The sequence below is a fragment of the Mobula hypostoma genome, chromosome 8, assembly GCF_963921235.1.
Source record: "Mobula hypostoma chromosome 8, sMobHyp1.1, whole genome shotgun sequence".
Lineage (NCBI taxonomy): Eukaryota > Metazoa > Chordata > Chondrichthyes > Myliobatiformes > Myliobatidae > Mobula > Mobula hypostoma.
In genome coordinates this window covers 131,166,601-131,186,178 of record NC_086104.1, presented here as the reverse complement: position 1 = coordinate 131,186,178, position 19,578 = coordinate 131,166,601, and the positions used below count along the sequence as shown (strand labels likewise).

The window sequence follows — 19,578 nt, the reverse complement described above, 5'->3', positions numbered from 1 at the left end:
ACCAGGCAACGCGGGCGGAGACTCCACTGATCATTCTCGTCCCTTTGCTCTCCTATCACTCCCACTCCCTTCCTCTGTAGCTCTGCAAACCTCTCCTTTCCAATTTATACCCTGTCGAGATCTCCTTCCTTTGAGGGACCCTGCCCTGCTGCAGCAAAGCAATAAATTTCACAACATTTAAGTCAGCGAAAATAAACCAGATTCTGATTCAATGGGCCAACCTCTCTTCTTTGAATGCCTCAACTAAATCTCCCTTTGGCCTTTCTGTGGTCCAAGGAGAATGCTCCCAGCTTCTCCCAGAGATGGAAAGTCCCCTGTCCCTGCTGGGCCGGGTGCCTGAGGAGCAGAGTGCGGGAAGGACGTGCCTCGTGACTGGGACTGGAGAAGGTGGAGAGGGGACTGCTGCGTTAAGCCAACAGACAACTCTCACTAGCTTCTTGATGGGCATTCTGCCGGGAATTGTTAAGTGGATCTCTGACCACTGCTGGAGATTTTTGTTTCACGTTTTGGGGGAAGGTACTGAAGGTTGTGCTGTCTTGTCGCTGCCAATTCTCACATCTCCCCATCTTGCGGAGAGAGAATACACCACAGCCCAACGACCCTGGAGTAAAAGTCCCCAGAGAGAGAGGTATCATCAGAGCAAGCCAATAATTTGTAAAGAAGCCTGTGCTTAGCTAAAGTACTGTCATGGCAAGATGCACTTCCCTGTAGATCTTGAGGTGCTGCTTTGGGATACAAAGATGAAACTCCAATTTTAGATCCAGAATGCATGTCCACTTGGTATCCCCAACATCCCACCAACCAATGGGACAATGAAGCTCAGCCTGGTTAGACAATCAGCAAATCAAAACAAGAAATCAAAGGAGAAGGGGACTGGACAGGGCAGAGTGCTGTCAAAAGGAAGCAAGAGAGAAACCAAGACTTTAGGTAGAATGTAGAAACCCCTACCACACAGGTGAACAATACCAAGCTCATAACGGCTTTCTTCCCTCCTGCCCACCCCGCTCGACGCCAAACGAGAAACAAACAGTAATTCTCAGAACAAAATGGATGATCAAAGGATTTGTTCAAATAAGGGTTTTCACGGAAAGGATAGAAGTTTCATGCACAATGCAAGGATGGACCTGACGTTGCTCTACCTTTATGACTCTCTCTGTGCTTCCATATGGGTTTGCTGCTGTGTTTTGTGTTAACGTTATACTTCTCTGAAACCAGTCACCGAAGCATTAGTGTCATTCATGTATTTTGCACATCTTTAAATCCAGGGATTAATCCACAGGGAATTCAGAAGTGTCCCCCATCTGATTCTTGCCTAGCACGCCCTCTTTGTAATTTCCTTTGCAAGCTGAGCTACTGGCTCTCCTCCCGTCGTCTGCAGGGAAGCATCTCGCCTCTGCTCGTGCCTTCCACAGTGCGCAGAACTGACTGCAGAGGTTAAAACCCGCAGTAATCCCCCCCCCAACTGCCCTGCATGTCTCTGCTGTCAGCTAAAAAGACCCAACGCAGAGGCAAGTGACTTTTCACCCTTAAGGCATTTGCCAATTAGTGGCCATACTGCTCTGTCTGTAGATGTACAGCAACTCAAAGGCAGTGTGCAGAGGAAACTGAGAGAGCACAACCCCTGCAAGCAGGCAAAAATCCTGAGAAACAGACATCTCAAGTGGATTAATCCCTAGAAACAGATATTCTGGAAAATATTCTCAATAGCACATACAATTAATTAGAAACCATTCCGGCTCTTTTGAGAAAAAAGACAAAATCCATGAAAAGGTAACAGCAACCAGACACCCAGGTTACTACTGCCATTTGTCAATAAGCTGGGGAATGCAAGATTTCTGAAAAACAAGCAGTGTTCAACGTGCTTCACCTTATGCCTAAAAGTCTGGAGGGTGATGGAAACCAGCACCTTTGCATTTCATGAGGATTGGTTCTCTGGTAATGCCAGCTTCTGCTATCTAAAACAAGCCACCCCTGGAATAAATGGTTGTCCGATGGCCAGCATGGATTCTGTGGACCAAAGGGCCTGTTTCCACGCTATTATCTCTCAATGACACTATATATAAAGTCCAGAACACTGGCTGTTAACCCAGCGGCCTTTAAGTAATGACTGAACAGGGGGAGAGTGGGACTGAACAGCACACCGAGGATTCTCCACGGACTCTGACTCAGAGAAGGCGCAGGACCTAAGTGGAGAGTGGGTGGCTCAATAAACGCAGAGCAGGGGCCTTGGGCCAGTCCAGCATTTGCAAAGAGGAAACGGGGAAGGGCTATACTCTCATAGCAATCACAACAGATAGCCTTAAGTTACAGTAGAAATCTGCATCACACAAAATATGAGAAAGTTCACAGTGTTTGCTGGAACGAAAACCTGTGAATAAAATGGTGTCACTGAAATTAATAGCCCTTCGCACACAATGAAGTCATGCACTGCAGAGGGGACTACATCATCTGCACTTTGGCTTCCCGGGCAGGATGTTGTGTTTGCTTGGCTGTTTAATTCTGAGGCCGGTGAAACTGATGATCTCAAAATCTGCAAACAGGAGTGCTGGAATCACAACTCCCACAAAGCTGAGTGAGATTCTGACAGGGAGGCTCGATCTGATACTGTCTCTCTGAGCTGGTGGATCACAAGCGAGGACAGCAAGCAGTCTCATTTTGAGTAGGGGAAGGAGAGAGAAGAGAGAGAGAGAGAGAGAGAGAGAGAGAGAGAGACAGACAGAGAGAGAGAGAGAGAGAGACAGAGAGAGAGAGAGAGAGACAGACAGAGAGAGAGAGAGAGAGAGAGAGAGACAGAGACAGAGAGAGAGAGAGAGAGAGAGAGATAGAGAGAGAGAGATAGATAGATATCACTACCTGACTGGACAAAGGGCAGCATAGGGGTCAGGAATGTGAGACACTCAGGAAAACTGTAGCAGGGAACTTTATCTCCATTTAGCTTTCAGAGAGAGCAGCAAGAGCATTTCCCACCCAATCTTCTTCACTCCTTCCATAAATAACCACTGTGAAGAGACATCATGTTAGATTTGGATTTCCTGCATTGACAGCAACGGCCATGTCTCTCGGCTACAGCAGCAACGCCTTTCGCGTTTGCTGTCCCACCAGCCTCTCCCCTGCCGGTGAGACGCTGCAGATCCCTGTTCATATAGTCACAGCAACATCTGACGATGCAGGGCTTCAACCCGGAACACTGGCAATTCCTTTCCTCCCACAGATGCTGCTCGAGCCACCGAGTTCTTCCAGCAGTTGCCATGGCAACATCTGTTGGGCCTAAAGAACCACACAGGGCTGACTACGGGTGCTGCATCAGTAAGAGGCAACACACGTCTGTGCTTTTCAGTACCTTCATTTTATATCCAAATTCTGGTCGTTAGAACTACCACCCAAATACCAACTCATGTTCCAAAATAAAACGTAGCTCTGCTGTGGAGTACGAAGTATTGCCGACCAAACAGCATGACAAGTACTTGATACAGTGCAGGCGAGCCGTACCCGATACTTGAAGGAAGTCAGTGGGTCAGGTGGCATCTGTGGAGGGAAGTGGACAGACGAAACTTTGGGCCCCAACTCCTGACTACCCATTCCCCTCCATGGATACCGCCTGGCTGTTGAGTTCCTTCAGCGCTCTTGTACGTTGCTCCAGATTTACAGTGTCAGTAGTCTCTTGTGTCAGTCAGTGCCCAAAGCTCAGGACACATCCCTCGCAAGTACACCGAACACTGCTGATGTCATCCCAATCAATGGCACTCATCTCTAAGGTAGAGTTAAGCACACCACCATTACCTGAAACCACAATAAGTGCCAGTGATTGGGCAAATTTTGGACTTTTAAGACTGCATCACATAATGGAGGGAGAAGTACTTTGACCTGTGACAAATGGCAGTGGGAGCTAGCGCACTATGGTTCCAGTTGAACTCTGCGCATCACCGTGTCACGGGACGTTGGGGAAACCCTATTTGTTTTTTTGTGTACTCAGGAGCTACTGTGTCCACACCAGAATTAGGAGCTTGGCTGTCATTTTCTGTGTGTGAGCTACCAATAGAAATCCACCTCACTACTACTAATGCAGCTGTGAGCGACACTGCCCAAAATGCTAAAGGGACTCAGCAATCCAGGCAGCGTCTACAGTGGGGGATAGACAGCCGACATCTCAAGCCAGGACCTTTCATCGGGACCCTGACGCAGTGCGGCGGAAATATGGGTGGGTGCTCCATGTCCTGCCAAGTTCCTCCAGCATTCTGTTTGCGTGGCTGATGACTTCCAACATCTACAGAATCTCCTGGTCTATAAGGGCTGTGCTAATTGCTCCACCAAGACCATGACAGGCACTAAACATCTTGTATAAATAGACTGGATTAATGACTTTCTGCAATTAATATTGCTTCCATCATGAGAAGACTTAAAACTTGACGTTCTTGAATGCAACATTACTTCTGGGGCGGGGCGGACTCAAAACTTTTTTGCAAATATCCAGTTTAAAGTCAGAGTTTGCTCTCTAGGTGTCACGTTGCGGGTCGGCTACTGTTCCTTCTTCAAAGGTCAGAGCTGCGCCGTATTAGAGGACTCTCTGATCGATGGGCTGCCCCCAGGGTCACAAGCCGAGGCAGATATCAAGTGCCGCTGGAGAGTCATCAGCTCAGTGATAAAAATTCCCTTTGCTCTGCCCGAAAGTAGCTGCTCTCCCAGCACAATAAGATGTCCGTAAGGCAAGGCTGCCAAATGGCAAACTCCAGGCTGCAGGAGCAGTGCATGTCGAGGGATGCACTGAGGTTGGGTGCAGTCACAAAGGCTTTGGCAGGGAAGGACCTCAATCTGGGCTCCTTCCACTTCAGCACGTGGAGGGCTGAGATGGGCAGGGTAGCCCCCCAAACACTGAAAGGGCCACTTTAGTGGCAAAGGTGCTATCATTTTAAAAAAGGTTAACACTACTGAATGTCCTGAACAGATGACACTAACAACGTAATAAGTTCTGAACTGTGTTTATTAATTTTGTATCTATTTCTTATTATAAGCAAAGTTTATTTTCCAAATAAAGCAGTGCGTGGATGTTGAAGAGCTTGCTTTCTGCCACTCCCCTGCTTCTGGTCATCAGTGTCGTAAAGAAGAAAGGGTGGTTACTATACAAACTGTTCATGTCTCATCCTCTGACTGGGTACTTGGCTCTCTCTGGTGCTGGGAAAGCTATTTACACCAGTCTGTCGCTGTTGCTCAGCGCATCCTACGGATCTCGCGAAAGACACCAAAGCTAAAATTGGCCGCGGTGTGAATTCTGCCACTGTCAGTCACGCAGCTAAAATAACTGCTTATTAATTCAATTCCTTGAAAGTTTGCATCTTTCAGAAATGATTATTTAACTTCTTCATGTTGCTCTAATGTGTGGACTTCCTAATGACTAACCTACTGCAGGAAGATAGAGATTGATATGCCACCTCCGCCAGTGTAAGCTCAGGCTGAAAGAGAGCTTTGTACAAACACCTGCTCAATGCTTGGGACGTGACTAGTTGCTCATAGCTCTCCCTCCAAGGTTGGGGGGTTTATTACCACATCACATGCCCCATAAAGCTACACAGAAATCTCAGTGTCAGCCAGAACCATCACGGAGTGTTTCTGAATGGGACCTTGGCTCAGTGACCCACAGCTACAATAAGAGGCCAAACTTCCTCCTGCTCATCTCTGCCCAGATTTTCACCAACTATTTTGTTTGCAAACAGGAATTCTGCTCTGTCGAAAGAGGTGCTAATGTTCTCTCAGGCCCAGAAAAGATTATGAGGGATCACATTAAGATCTATAAAAGCAGAGAGTTGCTTTTACGTGTGGGAGGGAAGAGATATGGACTCTATAAACGCACGGACTTACCCTGGAGATACATACCCAGTTCTTGGAAGAAGCAACACACACAAAAATGCTGGAGAAATTCAGGAGGTTAGGCAACATCAATGGAGAGAAATAAACAGTCGACGCTTTCGACCCAGACCCTTTGTGAGGACTGGAAAGAAGGGGACAGAAACCAGAACAGGAACATGAGGGAAGGGGAAGAAACTTATTCTGGCTTCTGCCTCCTTCCTTTCCACTCCTGATGAAGAGTCTCGGTCCAAAACGTTGACTGTTTATTCCCCTCCATCGATGCTGCCTGACGTTCTAAGTTCCTCCAGCATTTTCCGAGTATTGTTGAAGATTCTGGAGCACCTGCAGAATCTCGTGTGTCACGCAAGGGCAGTATTCCATGCGCCCGCCCCAGGTTATAGAAGAGGTCCGTTCCCGTGGGCTGTTCGTAACCCGAACAGTCGACGAGGCAGAAACGCGGCTGTAACTCAACAAAAGATCCCTGCGGCAGTTGGCAAATCGATCCAGCTGCTCTCCCAAACACTCTGTTGTGTGTATGGGCGCTAAGTTCGTAATCCGGGGAGCACCGGTGATTGTAAGAGGAGTGGAACAGGTGGAATCTTGAATGTTGGAAGCTTCTACCCAAGGGGGAGCTCTGTATAAACTTATCCCCACTCCCTCTCTCTTTGGAATATCAAATTAAGGCCCTGTACTCACATAGTATCAGAAGCTAAACACAGACTGGAGGATATAGGCAACAATATCCTTGTTTTAATGATGATATCCTGCTCTTACAAAATGCAGTCAAGCCCATTGGCAAGAAACCAGATCGTACAATGGGGATTGTTTTTACTACCTGAATATTTAAGTTTGTGGAACTTCAAAGGAAGCATCATACAAAATGCACCTAGACGCCATGTATATTTTTAAAAGCCTAGCTTACTGCAAATACTTGAGGTTGGACTCTTGCAACAACTGAGCAGTACTTCATTGCCCCTCCAACACGTCTTAAGGACAAGGAAGTGCATGCGAAGTCTAACACTGTCAACTGCTATCTCAAAAGGGAGCTACAGTTCTGTGCAAAAGTCTTAGGCACAGATATATATAGCTAGGGAGCCTAAGACTTTGGGACAGTACTGGAGTAATTTTACGTATTGCACTGCAGATGTAAAAAAAATTCATGACATATGTAAGTGATGATAAACCTAATTCTGATATGGATCTCTATTGTGGACCGATAATGGGAAAGGGGTGAGGAAAGGGGAATCGTAGTTGGGAAAAGGGGAAGAGAGAGGGGTGGGAGCGTCACCAGAGAGACATTCTGTAATGATCAATAAACCAATTATTTGGTATCAAACGACCTTGCCTGATGTCTCAGGGCTGGTTGTGTCTGCACCCACGTCAATCCCCGCCCCCCGCACTCCTTCTCTGCTACCTATCCCACAGCCCTCCTGTGGCACACCACCCTCGCCATACCCAACCTCCTTTGCTCCCCCCAGATTTACAAACTCGCTCTCCACTCCATGTTGACAAATACAGTCCTGTCCAAAAGACATAGGCACCCTAGCTCTATGACTCTATTTATACTCTATTCTTGGTTGGTGCAACTGCAATGAAACCCAATTTCCCTCGGGATCAATAAAGTATATCTGTCTGTCCATCTATCTATCTATCTCTATACATGCGCCCAAGACTTTTGCATGGTATTGTCCAGCTACACCGCAGGATCACCTTCACCACGCACGGGTTACAGCCACCTGTGAAAACAGGTCACCGCCACTATCACCTTGTTAAGGTCATTGAGGGATGGGTAGCAAGTGCCGGCCTCACAAAGTATGCACGCACATTGACAGTGAATAAAAAGCAACCAGGTGCTTCAACACCTTTCCCAGGAGTGTGATCAGTGCACTCGTCTAATGTGACTGCAAATAATGAAACCTAAACCCCTTAAACGATCTACTTTTTCCTCACTGATTTAACCCCACCAGCACCTCAGCCACTCTTGAAAAAGATCTCAATAAAAAACACTTTTTTAAGTTGGCTCTCAGTGTGTCTGCCTGCTCTCTCTGGAGTTTCCATCTGGCCTCAACCAAACAGATCCTTTGTCCCAACAGAATGGCAACACGGAATAACTAGAGACCTTGAAAACTGAGTAAAGTTAAGGGCCACTATTGAGGTTTGCCTGTTTTTCCCAAGAGTCCAAACTTCCTTGGCTGCCAACCACGAGGTCCAGATGGACATTGATGATCAGTTCTCTCCTCTGCTAGTACCTGCGCAATTAACTCAAGATACAACCATTATTCTGGTGACTAAAAACTGCAGTCTGTGCCGTAAACAGGGTCCTCATAAAACCTCACTCCCTTTTCCTTTCTGCAGTTTGCCCGCTACACCACATTTGACTGAGTGACTCCAGCATTCCTGTTCCTGCTAGTACCATCCTTCACACAGGAGCACAAGTCTGTGTTGTCCAGTCCGGAGAGACAAGTTACCTGCCTGTGTCTGGATGAGTAACTCACAACCGCTTGGAAGTCAAGGCACACACTATCAGATTTCTGAATGGGCAACAAACCCACTTACACTACCTCACTGATTTTTTTTCTTCTTTTTTGCTCTCTTCTTGCACTTGTTATTTAATTTTATATACATATTTCTTACTTTTTTTTTATGTATTACAACGTACTGCCACTGCAAAACAACAAACTTCACGACATATGCCAGTGATATTAAACCTGTTTTGGATTCTGATTATGATTCCCACTGGTTCACAGTGCAGTATATTGTTTTTGGCTGGAAGTTACTAATTTTACTGCTTAGTATAAATTACACCAATAAATTGCTTGTGGGAATTGGAACACTGCAGCCTCTTTCCTTTAGTGCAAAAGCTTGTTAAATAATGAGGCACAAACAATGTTTTTCTGACTTATTTAGCCCCAGCTGCACCTCACCCACTCTTGAAAAGGTGTCAATAAAACCCCAAGCACTTTTGTAAGTTGGCCGCTCAGTTTGTCTGTCTGTACTCTCCAGAGTTTCCGTCTGGCCTCAGGTCCAGAGGGGGCTGCAAAAGCAACAGGCGTCAATAGAGTACAAGCTCAGTTTAACAGACACGGGGGAAATAGTGAAAGCACTGAGCATGACCAATTCCCAGAGCATGCCTGGATACTAATAAAGTGCTAACAAGTAACCGACCAATGGGAGTCAGTATATATCTCCAACCGACCATAAAAATGGCAGAGGTACTCTCTATTGGAAAAGTTAGGCAATTAAAAAAAAGCTGAAACCCTTCTCTGGTTACAATCGGTAATTTTTCTTCCTAACTGAACCAAGCCCTTCAGAGTGATGTCAGCAAGCTACAGACTAATTAATTGCCATTAAATTGTCCAGCTGGCAATGACATTGTAGATGCGACAACCCACGTCTGTTAACTGCCTGAGCTGATGTGTTGCTCTCATACCTTTGCTCCGTCGTACTCTGGGCCTGTTCCGTGCAGAGGATGGCCAGGCCAAGCCTTCATTCTCTTTGCCTGTAGAAGTGATCTCCCTAAAACACTGAAGATTCCTAGAAGGCCTGGTAGGGGGGCTGTGACGAGGACGTTCTGTCAGATAATGAGTCGAGATCTAGGGGTCACAGTCTTAAGGGTCAAGCCACATCGAAAGGAAATGAGGAGAAATTTCTTCAGTTGGAGAGTGGTGAATTGATTACCACAGAGAGTGTGAAGGCCTATTTGAAGCAGAGATCAACAGATTTCTGGACACTACAGTAACTAAGGAGTTTGGATTCAGGACAGGAGGATGATGCTAAGACTCTCGCTGAGCAGCACAGCAGGTTTGAGGGGCCGTACTGCCAACTCCTGCTCCGATTTCTTATGTTCTTTGCACCAGCAGAGGCAGGACACAGAGCTTCACAGGCAAGGGCTCTGACTCAACTAACAGAAGCAGGAACAGGCTGCCCCCATTGACACCTGTTCAGCACCACTCGGTGCTGGCAGCTAAACATCTCAAGAAGCAGCAGCACATCAGGAAGGATCTCACTGTGTTAATCTCTCCACGGTTAGCACGGACACTGGCTTGTACTGAGGCCTAGTCCTCACTCAAGGCCCAATCCCAATTGTAGGATGACTGTTAGTACAGGAAAGGCAGCCAATCCCAGTGCCTTGTAACATTAAGACAAGGTTGTCTTAATTGGCTCTCGCTACACAGTCAACATCAAAGAGTCCACACTTCAAGGTCACAGTCATGGAAAGAAAACCTCCAACCTTGATTACGTGCCAGTGGTTTTTACTGCCCACCGCCTAGCTTGGCACAACCATGTACAACCTTTCTGAACTGTCCCTGCATCCCGACATCGCACAGCATCTCTGATTATTCCTCAAGCATGCTTGGTCGTCAATCAGATCGAATGCATCACCTCAGTGTTGGATGCATGACGTGGTGTGAGGGAGACGTTCAATGTATTGTTGGGTGAAGTAGGGGGGTGAAGGGGGGGTTTGGGAGGAGAACAGAAAAACAATCTCTGCTGAATAAATGCAGAAATGTATGGAGTTAAACGTTTGCAGCTCCCCATCTACTCTCAGTTGGATTACATGTAGGTGAAATGCTTTACCCACAGACACACGTTGAGTGGCTACAGCTGGACCAGCTGCCAATATGCCGGTCAGTTTGAACATCCAAACATCATCACAATCCTTTGTATTTTGTTCCCTTTTGTATTGTTCAACTGTGATAGCAGGTGGCAATAGAAGCCAGAAAATGCAAACTAAAGCTACTAATTAAAGCAAAAATAAAGAGCTGACCAACTGTGAAGAGAAGGAAGGAAATAGAATAATTGCAAACCTACCTTCACTCCATCAACCTTCTTGTTTAGTAAACTTTTGGCTGCTGCATTGGGGAGAGGAAAGAGAAAGAAAATTACTTTCATACCTCAGTTTAAGGATTAATGTCCTAACTGTGTACAATAATAGAACCGTCACCCTGTGTACAGACAAACCCACCACACACCCAGAAAGAGCAGAAGGAACACCAGCATTTCCCATATTCTTCAGATAGGACCACTCACTCACCTGTTTCCCCCGTGTTGCACAGGGTCGAACCTGCTGTTATGGGTGTCTGCCATCTAAAAGGGCCAGTTGTCGAGAGAGTTCTAACCTGCCTCCTGACTCAGGAAGAACATCTGAGCCAAGTTACCTGACTCTCGAGATGACCGGAGTATGGCCATGTTTGGTTAACCCATTAGATCCCACAGCTCCCCCCCTCCATGATTATACCCATCTACCACAGTCAAACCGCCCAGGAAGAGTTTGGGCTTTTCAACTGGGACACTGGCATGGAATTTCTGATGAAGTGCACTGTGAGGCACTTAATACAGCAAACTGCTGGAACAAGATCATAAGGTGATGAGTTTGTTCTTGCAACCGCAGTCAATAATCTGTCATGCACTTTCTGCTGAAAACTTAAAATACATTTTATTACATTGTGTTGAAAACTAAATCCTAAGGTTGCCGTGAGCCAGGCAATTTTCCTGCAAGGTTTCTCAGCCTGCTTACTGCCCCAAAGCAATAAGCATCCTAATAGACCTTGCAAGCAAGAATAGTTTTCGTAATTCAGAACAACATCCTTGGAGGAGGTACCCTGTGCTGTGACACACACTGTTCCCATCTGCCTGGTGATGGACTGGCACTGTACTTTAAACACACAGTTACAATACGATAGATTCACCGCCCAAGCACTGCAGGGGAACTGAACCATCACATTGCAATTCTAAATAGTGACACCAATCCAAAGGGTTCCTGCGGAAAGTTCAGAATGAAAATTATTCCATTAGCACAGAGTCCAAGGTTCGACTAAGACATTGTCCCTGTTCAAAACAAATCGGGGAGAAACTCATCCAGTCTGTATTGACGTAAAATGGACACGGTTCAGTGAATACTGTTGCATGTGGAATCTAGAGCAAGATATTCTCTTTAGACATGGAGTGTCGAATTAGTCAAGTCTCTCTACAAGTCCATTCTTTTTTTTTATGGCTACCTCTGGTTGAACTATATAACCATATAACAATAACAGCACAGAAACAGGCCATCTTGTCCCTTCTAGTCCGTGCCGAACGCTTACTCTCACCTAGTCCCACTGACCTGCACTCAGCCCATAACCCTCCATTCCTCTCCTGTCTATATATCTGTCCAATTTAACTTTAAATGACAACATCGAACCTGCCTCTACCATTTCTACTGGAAGCTTGTTCCACACAGCCACCACTCTCTGAGTAAAGAAGTTCCCCCTCATGTTACCCCTAAACTTTTGCCCTTTAACTCTCAACTCACATCCTCTTGTTTGAATCTCCCTCACTCTCAATAGAAAAGCCTATCCATGTCAACTCTATCAATCCCCCTCATAATTTTAAATACCTCTATCAAGTCCCCCCTCAACCTTCTATGCTCCAAAGAATAAAAACCCAACTTGTTCAACCTTTCTCTGTAACTTAGGTGATGAAACCCAGGCAACATTCTAGTAAATCTTCTCTGTACTCTCTCTATTTTGTTGATATCTTTCCTATTTGACCAGAACTGTACACAATACTCCAAATTTGGCCTTACCAATGCCTTGTACAATTTTAACATTACATCCCAACTCCTATGCTCAATGCTCTGATTTATAAAGGCCAGCATACCAAAAGCTTTCTTCACCACCCTATCCACATGAGATTCCACCTTCAGGGAACTATGCACCATTATTCCTAGATCCCTCTGTTCTACTGCATTCTTCAATGCCCTGCCATTTACCATGTATGTCCTATTTTGATTAGTCCTACCAAAATGTAGCACCTCACATTTATCAGCATTAAACTCCATCTGCCATCTTTCAGCCCTCTCTTCTAACTGGCCTAAATCTCTCTGCAAGCTTTGAAAACCTACTTCATTATCCACAACACCACCTATCTTACTATCATCTGCATACTTACTCATCCAATTTACCACCCCATCATCCAGATCATTAATGTATATGACAAACTACATTGGACCCAGTACAGATCCCTGAGGCACACCACTAGTCACCGGCCTCCAACCTGACAAACAGTTATCCACCACTACTCTCTGGCGTTTCCCATCCAGCCACTGCTGAATCCATTTTACTACTTCAATATTAATACCTAACGATTGAACCTTCCTAACTAACCTTCCATGTGGAACCTTGTCAAATGCCTTACTGAAGTCCATATAGATATGGCAAGAAGGCAGGTGTATGGGGTTGAGTGGGATCCGGGATCAGCCATGATGGAATGGTGGAGATGACTCGATGGGCTGAATGGCCTAATTCTGCTCCTATGTTTTATGGTCTCTGTCTAGGCCTTTCCACATTCAAAAGGTTTCAATGAGCTCCCCATTCATCCTTCTAAATTCCAGTGAGTACAGACCCAGAGCCATCAGACATTCCCTGTATGATAACCTTACTCCTGGAATCATCCCTGTGACCCTCATCTGGACCGCCTCCCAAGTCGGCACATCTTTTCTAACGCAAACACACGAGGAGATCTGCAGATGCTGGAACTTCAAGCATAAAAATTGCTGGTGAACGCAGCAGGCCAGGCAGCATCCACAGGAATGCATTATAAAGTGCAATTATTGTCAAACCCTGACCTCCAACCGGATGGTGGGAGCCTGCATATGTTCTGCTCCTAGGCCTGCCCGCTTCCCTCAAGGGTGGTACTTCAGCTTGGCTTGAAATGTTCCCCATTCTTTCCAAACACCCTGAGGCCCTGGATTGCTCTGTGCTGATTAGCGTGGGGATTTGGGGCCCAGCACCATTCAGACAGGCAGCAAACGAGGGATCAATTGGTTGAAGATTGTGCATGGTTATTTAAAGAGACTGCACTTCATGCCTCCTCCAGTTTGTTCACCGTTCACAGACTGACAAGAGAATGGATGAAAACACAACCTTTGAAGAAAATCAGAATTCCCAAGTTTAAAAGCATCAAAACCTTCAGCTTTTCCTTAAAACCAGACGCAAACTGAGGCATTATCTTATCACGAGTTAAGCTGATATTATTTCCACAGGAGTTAGCAGAAATCCGACCTTAAACCTGAGGCCTAGAGTGTTGTACATAGATTCAGCCATTGTGGAGAAAAGGATAACAGTTTTCAAGACACTGCAAAAGGAAGGAGAGTTTCGCAGACTGTTACTTAGGCCTCGTTTTTCACAAAAAAAATCTTCCAAAAGGTACAAAACTTTATACTCAATAACAATGTATTGCCCTCACTTCAAACAACATGACACAAATGGGTCTGAACAGTCACAGAGCGAAAAAAGAGAAAGAGGGGTTAAGAGGAAATAAATCAGCATTAGAAGAATGAGAACACAGCTTGTAAGAACGGCAGAAGCCAGGTGGAAGCCCTTCTTACCTTGCAGTAAGTAGAAGTAGTGTCAAGAGACAGAAGGATCAAAAGAGAAAGACAAATTAAATCAGATAGTGGCTAGTTTTCATTAGTTCCTCAGTGTTTAATGGAACTCAAGCCTCCATATCCCTGTGGTTAGAACTATCCACCAGTAAATATCACACTCAATACAGTTAGATCAATACATCAACCCAGTCCCTTGGGCAGTAAACACTCAGGCAGGCCAAATGTCCGCCTTGCGGCAGACATTCCCTGACTGACGTCGTGAGTGGAGATGCCTCCAAGGGTACACAAATTCAGAAGAGCGATGTCCGAGACCCCAGCCAGTTAATTGTCTCAATGATTATGTGCTGGTGACCAGGATAGAGATATTCTTGAGCAAAGTGAATAGTGCCAGTTTTGAGGTTGTGACTTTTTGGTCAGCCTTTAATGAGGAGAGGAAACGGTCTGTAACCCAAGCAATGGGGGAGGGTGGTGGGAGTGATCCAACTATCACTGTCCAGGTGACCCAGCCCAGGGTAACTCATCAGTCTACTACACTCTACAGGCTCACGCCAGAGATTTTAATGCCAACCTCACCGGGTTATTGCAGGGGCAGGAGAGTGGGGAACTTCGATCTAAGCTGGACAGCCGAGGTAGTAGGAGAGATCTGGATTGTAGAGGGATGAAGGAGACTACGCTAAGCGGCGGGCTGAAGGAAGGGAAAGAATGCCCTCAAGAAATTATGCAGAGGATGGAAGCATGGTACCCTAGCAGGATTGCTAAAGGACTGGGGAGGATATTCCAGTCGGATTGTTCAGGAGTGAAGAGAATCCCCAGATGGGATGGGACAGGGTATCTCAACTGGATGACTGAGTCTTAGAGGACATCCCAGATCAATTAAAAAAGATGGATCCCAACTGATCGATGGAGGAGCTATCCCAGGGGGAAAACTGAGTAACAGAGGAAGATATCCCATTGAATCAGTGAGGAATGGCCCAAGTTTACCAAAGTAAGTTGCTGAAGTGGTTTGCATCGCCGGAACCCTGGCCTTGCGCATTGGCTTGGGGTGGGTACCAGTGAATAAAACGAATAGACTATCAAGCAATTCCAATGCTGTATGCAGACAGCATGCTCTGTTGCTTGATACGTTGCCAGGAGGAACATCACTTGCAGCTCCCCAGACGGAACAGCACAGTGACTCCAAGCTTCGACAAACAGCTTTCACGGCAATCAGTGCAACAGAGCCCCACACCCTGAGCTCTGGCCTTAACCAGCAGCAGCGTGCCCACATCATTTAAGCCACTCGAGTTAAGCAGGCTCATCAGACGTCTAATGCTTCGCCCGCTTCTCTGCCAGAGACCCTGCAAAGAGTGCTTTCACACGGTCTTACCGCCACACATGCACCTCTCCCCAATGCTGCGGCAGAGTGAAATCCCAGAACAAACGACAAACAAGAGCAGGCAAGCTTGTGATCGCATGCAGACTTGGCTGTTTCTTACTGGCATGCAACATTCACTTTTCAACAGTGCAAGGGCAGCCTCTCACAGTCCAAAGCGACAAGATCACAGTCAGGTGAAAAAAAACACTCCTCCCCAACACCCCCCTTGTGTGTCTTCTCATCCCTCTCCCCTCATGACAGTCTAGAACTTCCACCTCTAGCTGCCTTTGCAGAGGGTGACACAAACTGGGCTGTATATTTTACAGTGGCCTCAGTGCCTTGTTACTTAGGGCTGTAACCTACGGGTGTTACATCTGTGGTGTGCATGGTAGTAATTGGGAATTTTGGTGTCCGGCTGAACACATCATGTTAATAACGCCAAAGGGTTATTAAGTAAGGCTTGACTCTTAGGATGAGAATGTCTGTCCACCCTACATTCTCAGAACTTCTCCTCACAAATGTCGACAAAATAATTTCCAACTTTTCTTAACAGGAGATTTCTCGATCTTCTGCAGAGGTTCGCGTGCAGGTCACCATGACGACTGCACTGTGACACGACGTGATCCCCCCGCACCCACATTCTTCTCTGCGTGAAAGCTCCTCTCTTCCAGGAGGAGGGGCTCGACGAGTGCACCTCCCCCAGCTTGTCAAACGGGTGCCAGCATGGGAGAGGTGAGCGAGCATGTTGAAAGCAGCGGGCTCACAGAGATGGGTTGACCCTCCATCTTCTTCGCCCAGAGGCTACAAAGCAAAATCCGACCTCATCCGCTCAGAGTAGAGAAACGACTCAGAGGGGTGATAGGGGGCAGGATCTGTTTAACTGCTGTGCCTCTGCTCAGGGAGGTTTCTAACCTCAATGGTCAATACAAGCTCTGTCCTGAGTCTCCTGGAAGAACTGAAGACGTTGGTGTAGAGATCCTCAGAGACCAAGTGCAAAGACAAGCCAACACTCTATACTCTGGTGTTGAAATGGGCATCCAATGAACGACACCACACACGCACACACACACATTTCCCAATGACGAAGGGCCACAGTGGATCTCGACCGGGCCACGATGAGAGGACTGACAACAGTGCACATAAAGCATTGCACACCTCTACAGAGCTGGGACAGACACACTGGGCTGCAGCCAACAAGACAGACTCTTGGTCTACGGAGAGGTCGGATACATGGAAACCAGGGGATAATAAACTGGACCTTCCCACTTGCCACTCCTATCCAAAAGTGTCAGGATGGCACCACACTGGCCCACAGCATGGATGCATGATTGACAGCCCCGCAGGCTTCCCAAGTCCCAGTCATCTCACAGAGATGCAGCTTGTTGGGAACAACTCAGGCCACTTGCAAAAGGAACGTATTGGGGAGGTGTTCCTCTGGTCCAGCATTAATGCTTAGACTAAACCCAGAGTCTCTCATCAGCTCCTGTGACACCACAAGCAGCCAGAAATTAGTTCCAAAGGGAACATTGATGCCCCAGTTCGACCTGGCGGCCAGTCAGCTGGAGAACAAAGTCCCTAGACTGAATTCTGTTCAATGTTCACCCAAAGCCTTCTCCCAGCAACCCAGTCACCTAGGACAGAACTGAAAAACCCAGACAACAGAGACACAGGGTAAGGAACATTCACAAGGTATGGAAGCAGAGCGTTAGTTCTCAGCATGCCCTCCACCTGCAGTGTCCGCCCGCACACGTCTACCTTGTTCAACGAGACCAACGGTCGCGCTGGCCGCAGCGGTCATTGTAGCTGGCGCAGTGGTCTGCCTGCCCACTGTCGGTGGGAATAAAAAGAAAGCAATTCACGTCAGCAAAACAGAGTCACTGCCGCTTCACCGCGCGCCACGTCCCCGGGCTGCACACCCGTACAGGAGCCCCACCCCCGTGCACGTCCGCCTCAGCGGCTGAGCTCCACTGCACGGGCAGGGCGTGCCGGAGTTCAGGGTTCAATTCCGGCGCCGCCTGTAAGGAGTTTGCACGTTCTCCCAGGTCCTCCGGTTCCGTCCCACAGTCCAAAGGCGTACCGGTTAGTAGGTTAACTGGTCACTGTAAATTGGCCTGTGATTAAGCTAGGGTTAAACTGGGGGCTGCTGGGTGGTTCGGCTCATTGGGTGAGAAGGGGCTGTTCCAGCTCTATCGCTAAATAAAAACACTGCTGCATTGCTGGTTAAACCGTGACATCTGCAGCAACGCATCGAGGACGGGGAAGAGTTGCATTGCTTCAGAGCCCTCCCTGTACCACGAGCATAAAAGTAAATTGGCTGTGCATCACTCACTTCAGGTGCGCTGATCACCTGAACCCCGGCAGGCTGGGAGAACTCTCCAGCATCTGCCTCATTGTTGACACGGCAGAAGGGGGGGGTTCGCTCCCATTTCTGACGCAGCCTGCCACTGTCGCTCTTGCTCTATGTGTTCTGCCAAGAGGAGGCTACCCGGAAACGGGAGTTACAACCAGGACCTCCACCGAGGCTCCAGTTCACCACTCAGGTACATGCTCTACCACAGTGTGGAGTGAAGACGACTTGTGGACCATCTCCCCCTGCATCAGAGGTTTCATTAATTCCACGCGTTGTCAAATTCTATCAACTTTACTCTCTTGTAACTTTTGCTAGATTCTGCCCAGAAGCCCTGCTCGTCATTAACCTCTCCTTCCCCCTTTCCTCGTTCTAACTGTCCGTGTGCTCCAGGATGTACAGGAGACATCCGGTCATCAACCCACCCTGGAAAACTGGGAGATCAGAAGCTGTCATGCCACTAACATGGACAAGCAGAGGATCCTAGCAGGCCGATCGAAGTTGAGCGGCCTCTCCCTCCCCGTCTCTGGGCCAGCAGTGGCAGGGGGTGGGGGGTGGGGGGTGGCTGCAGGATTGCCGGGGGGGGGTGGGGGGAGAGGGCTTTGTGTTCCACAGCTGCTCATTGTGAATCTTCAGTCTGGTCCCGGATGAGGTTAACAAGTTTCTATAGTTGAATCCGACTGTTTAATTGTAATTTTCTTTGCAGTTTAACAATTAATTATTTGCTTGTACTTTAAGTAATTCTTATGTATATTTTCAAGTTAAATATGCCTCTAGTGGTTACATAAAATATAATTCCAGAAAGCTCTGGAAGTTTCTTTGTTCTGCATTATTTGAATAATGACTTCCTAATTGGTTAACTCTTATCAATAAATTTGAATGGGATTTTTCCTCATCTTATAACCAATCAAAAGGCAGTGCCACCTTAAGTCTTTTTGTCTTTCTGCTGCCAGCTTCTTCTCTTGTTCCCTGTGTTCTATAAATGCTAAATAAAATGATCCTGAAGTAAAAAGTTGTGTGGCTCTTTTCTGACTTCCGAAAGAACTTCGGGTCAAAAGCATCAGAGTTCAACACCGTGAAACTGTATTCTGCCTCGTCTGCATGGTGAGTGGAGAGGGCACGTACTGGGAGGGAGCTGTAGTGTGGGGTGTAGTGAGGGTATCTAGCAAGAGGCAGTGGAGGAGGGTGCAGTGAGGCTGGTTATCACAGGGTAGAGTAGGGTATGTATGGTCGGAGGGCGAGCAGGGATTCAACTATAAGGAGAACATTGGGGAATTCACAGTGAAGTCTAGAACGAGCACTGGCAGGAGAAACACAGGACAACCACCAAACTGGAGTTCTAGACTCGCTCAGGGCCAGTGAGTTGATGCACAATCTTTAATCACTGTTCTGCACAAATCTCTAACACAAGAGATTCCGCAGATGCTGAAAATCCAGAGCAACACATGCACACAAAATACTGGAGGAATTCAGCAGGTCAGGCAGCATTCACGGAAATTAATACACGAGTCGATGTTTCGGCCCGAGACCCTTCATCGCGGCTGGAAAGGAAGGTGAGGGGAGGGAAAGGAGTATAACCTGGAGGAGGCGACAGGTGAAGCCAGGTGGGTGGGGGAGGGGCATGAAGTAAGAAGCTGGGAGGTGATAGGTGGAAAAGGTAAAGGGCTG

The 19,578-nt window shown here is 47.1% G+C and overlaps 1 protein-coding gene across 50 annotated transcripts in view; it reads right to left on the bottom strand.

Annotated features, from left to right (window-relative positions):
* LOC134350964 (calcium/calmodulin-dependent protein kinase type II subunit beta) overlaps positions 1-19,578 on the bottom strand; it is a 331,172-nt gene that overhangs the window by 75,056 nt on the left and 236,538 nt on the right. For 18 of the 50 annotated variants that reach the window (XM_063056856.1, XM_063056857.1, XM_063056858.1 and 15 more), the window contains exons 13-14: positions 17,292-17,390; positions 10,654-10,691 (exon numbers count right to left, since the gene is read on the bottom strand). In XM_063056856.1, the coding sequence (XP_062912926.1) occupies positions 10,654-10,691; positions 17,292-17,390 (137 nt within the window). Of the gene's footprint in view, positions 1-10,653; positions 10,695-17,291; positions 17,391-19,578 lie in introns of all 50 variants that reach the window. The other 32 variants (XM_063056859.1, XM_063056841.1, XM_063056869.1 and 29 more) reach the window with 3 other exon arrangements.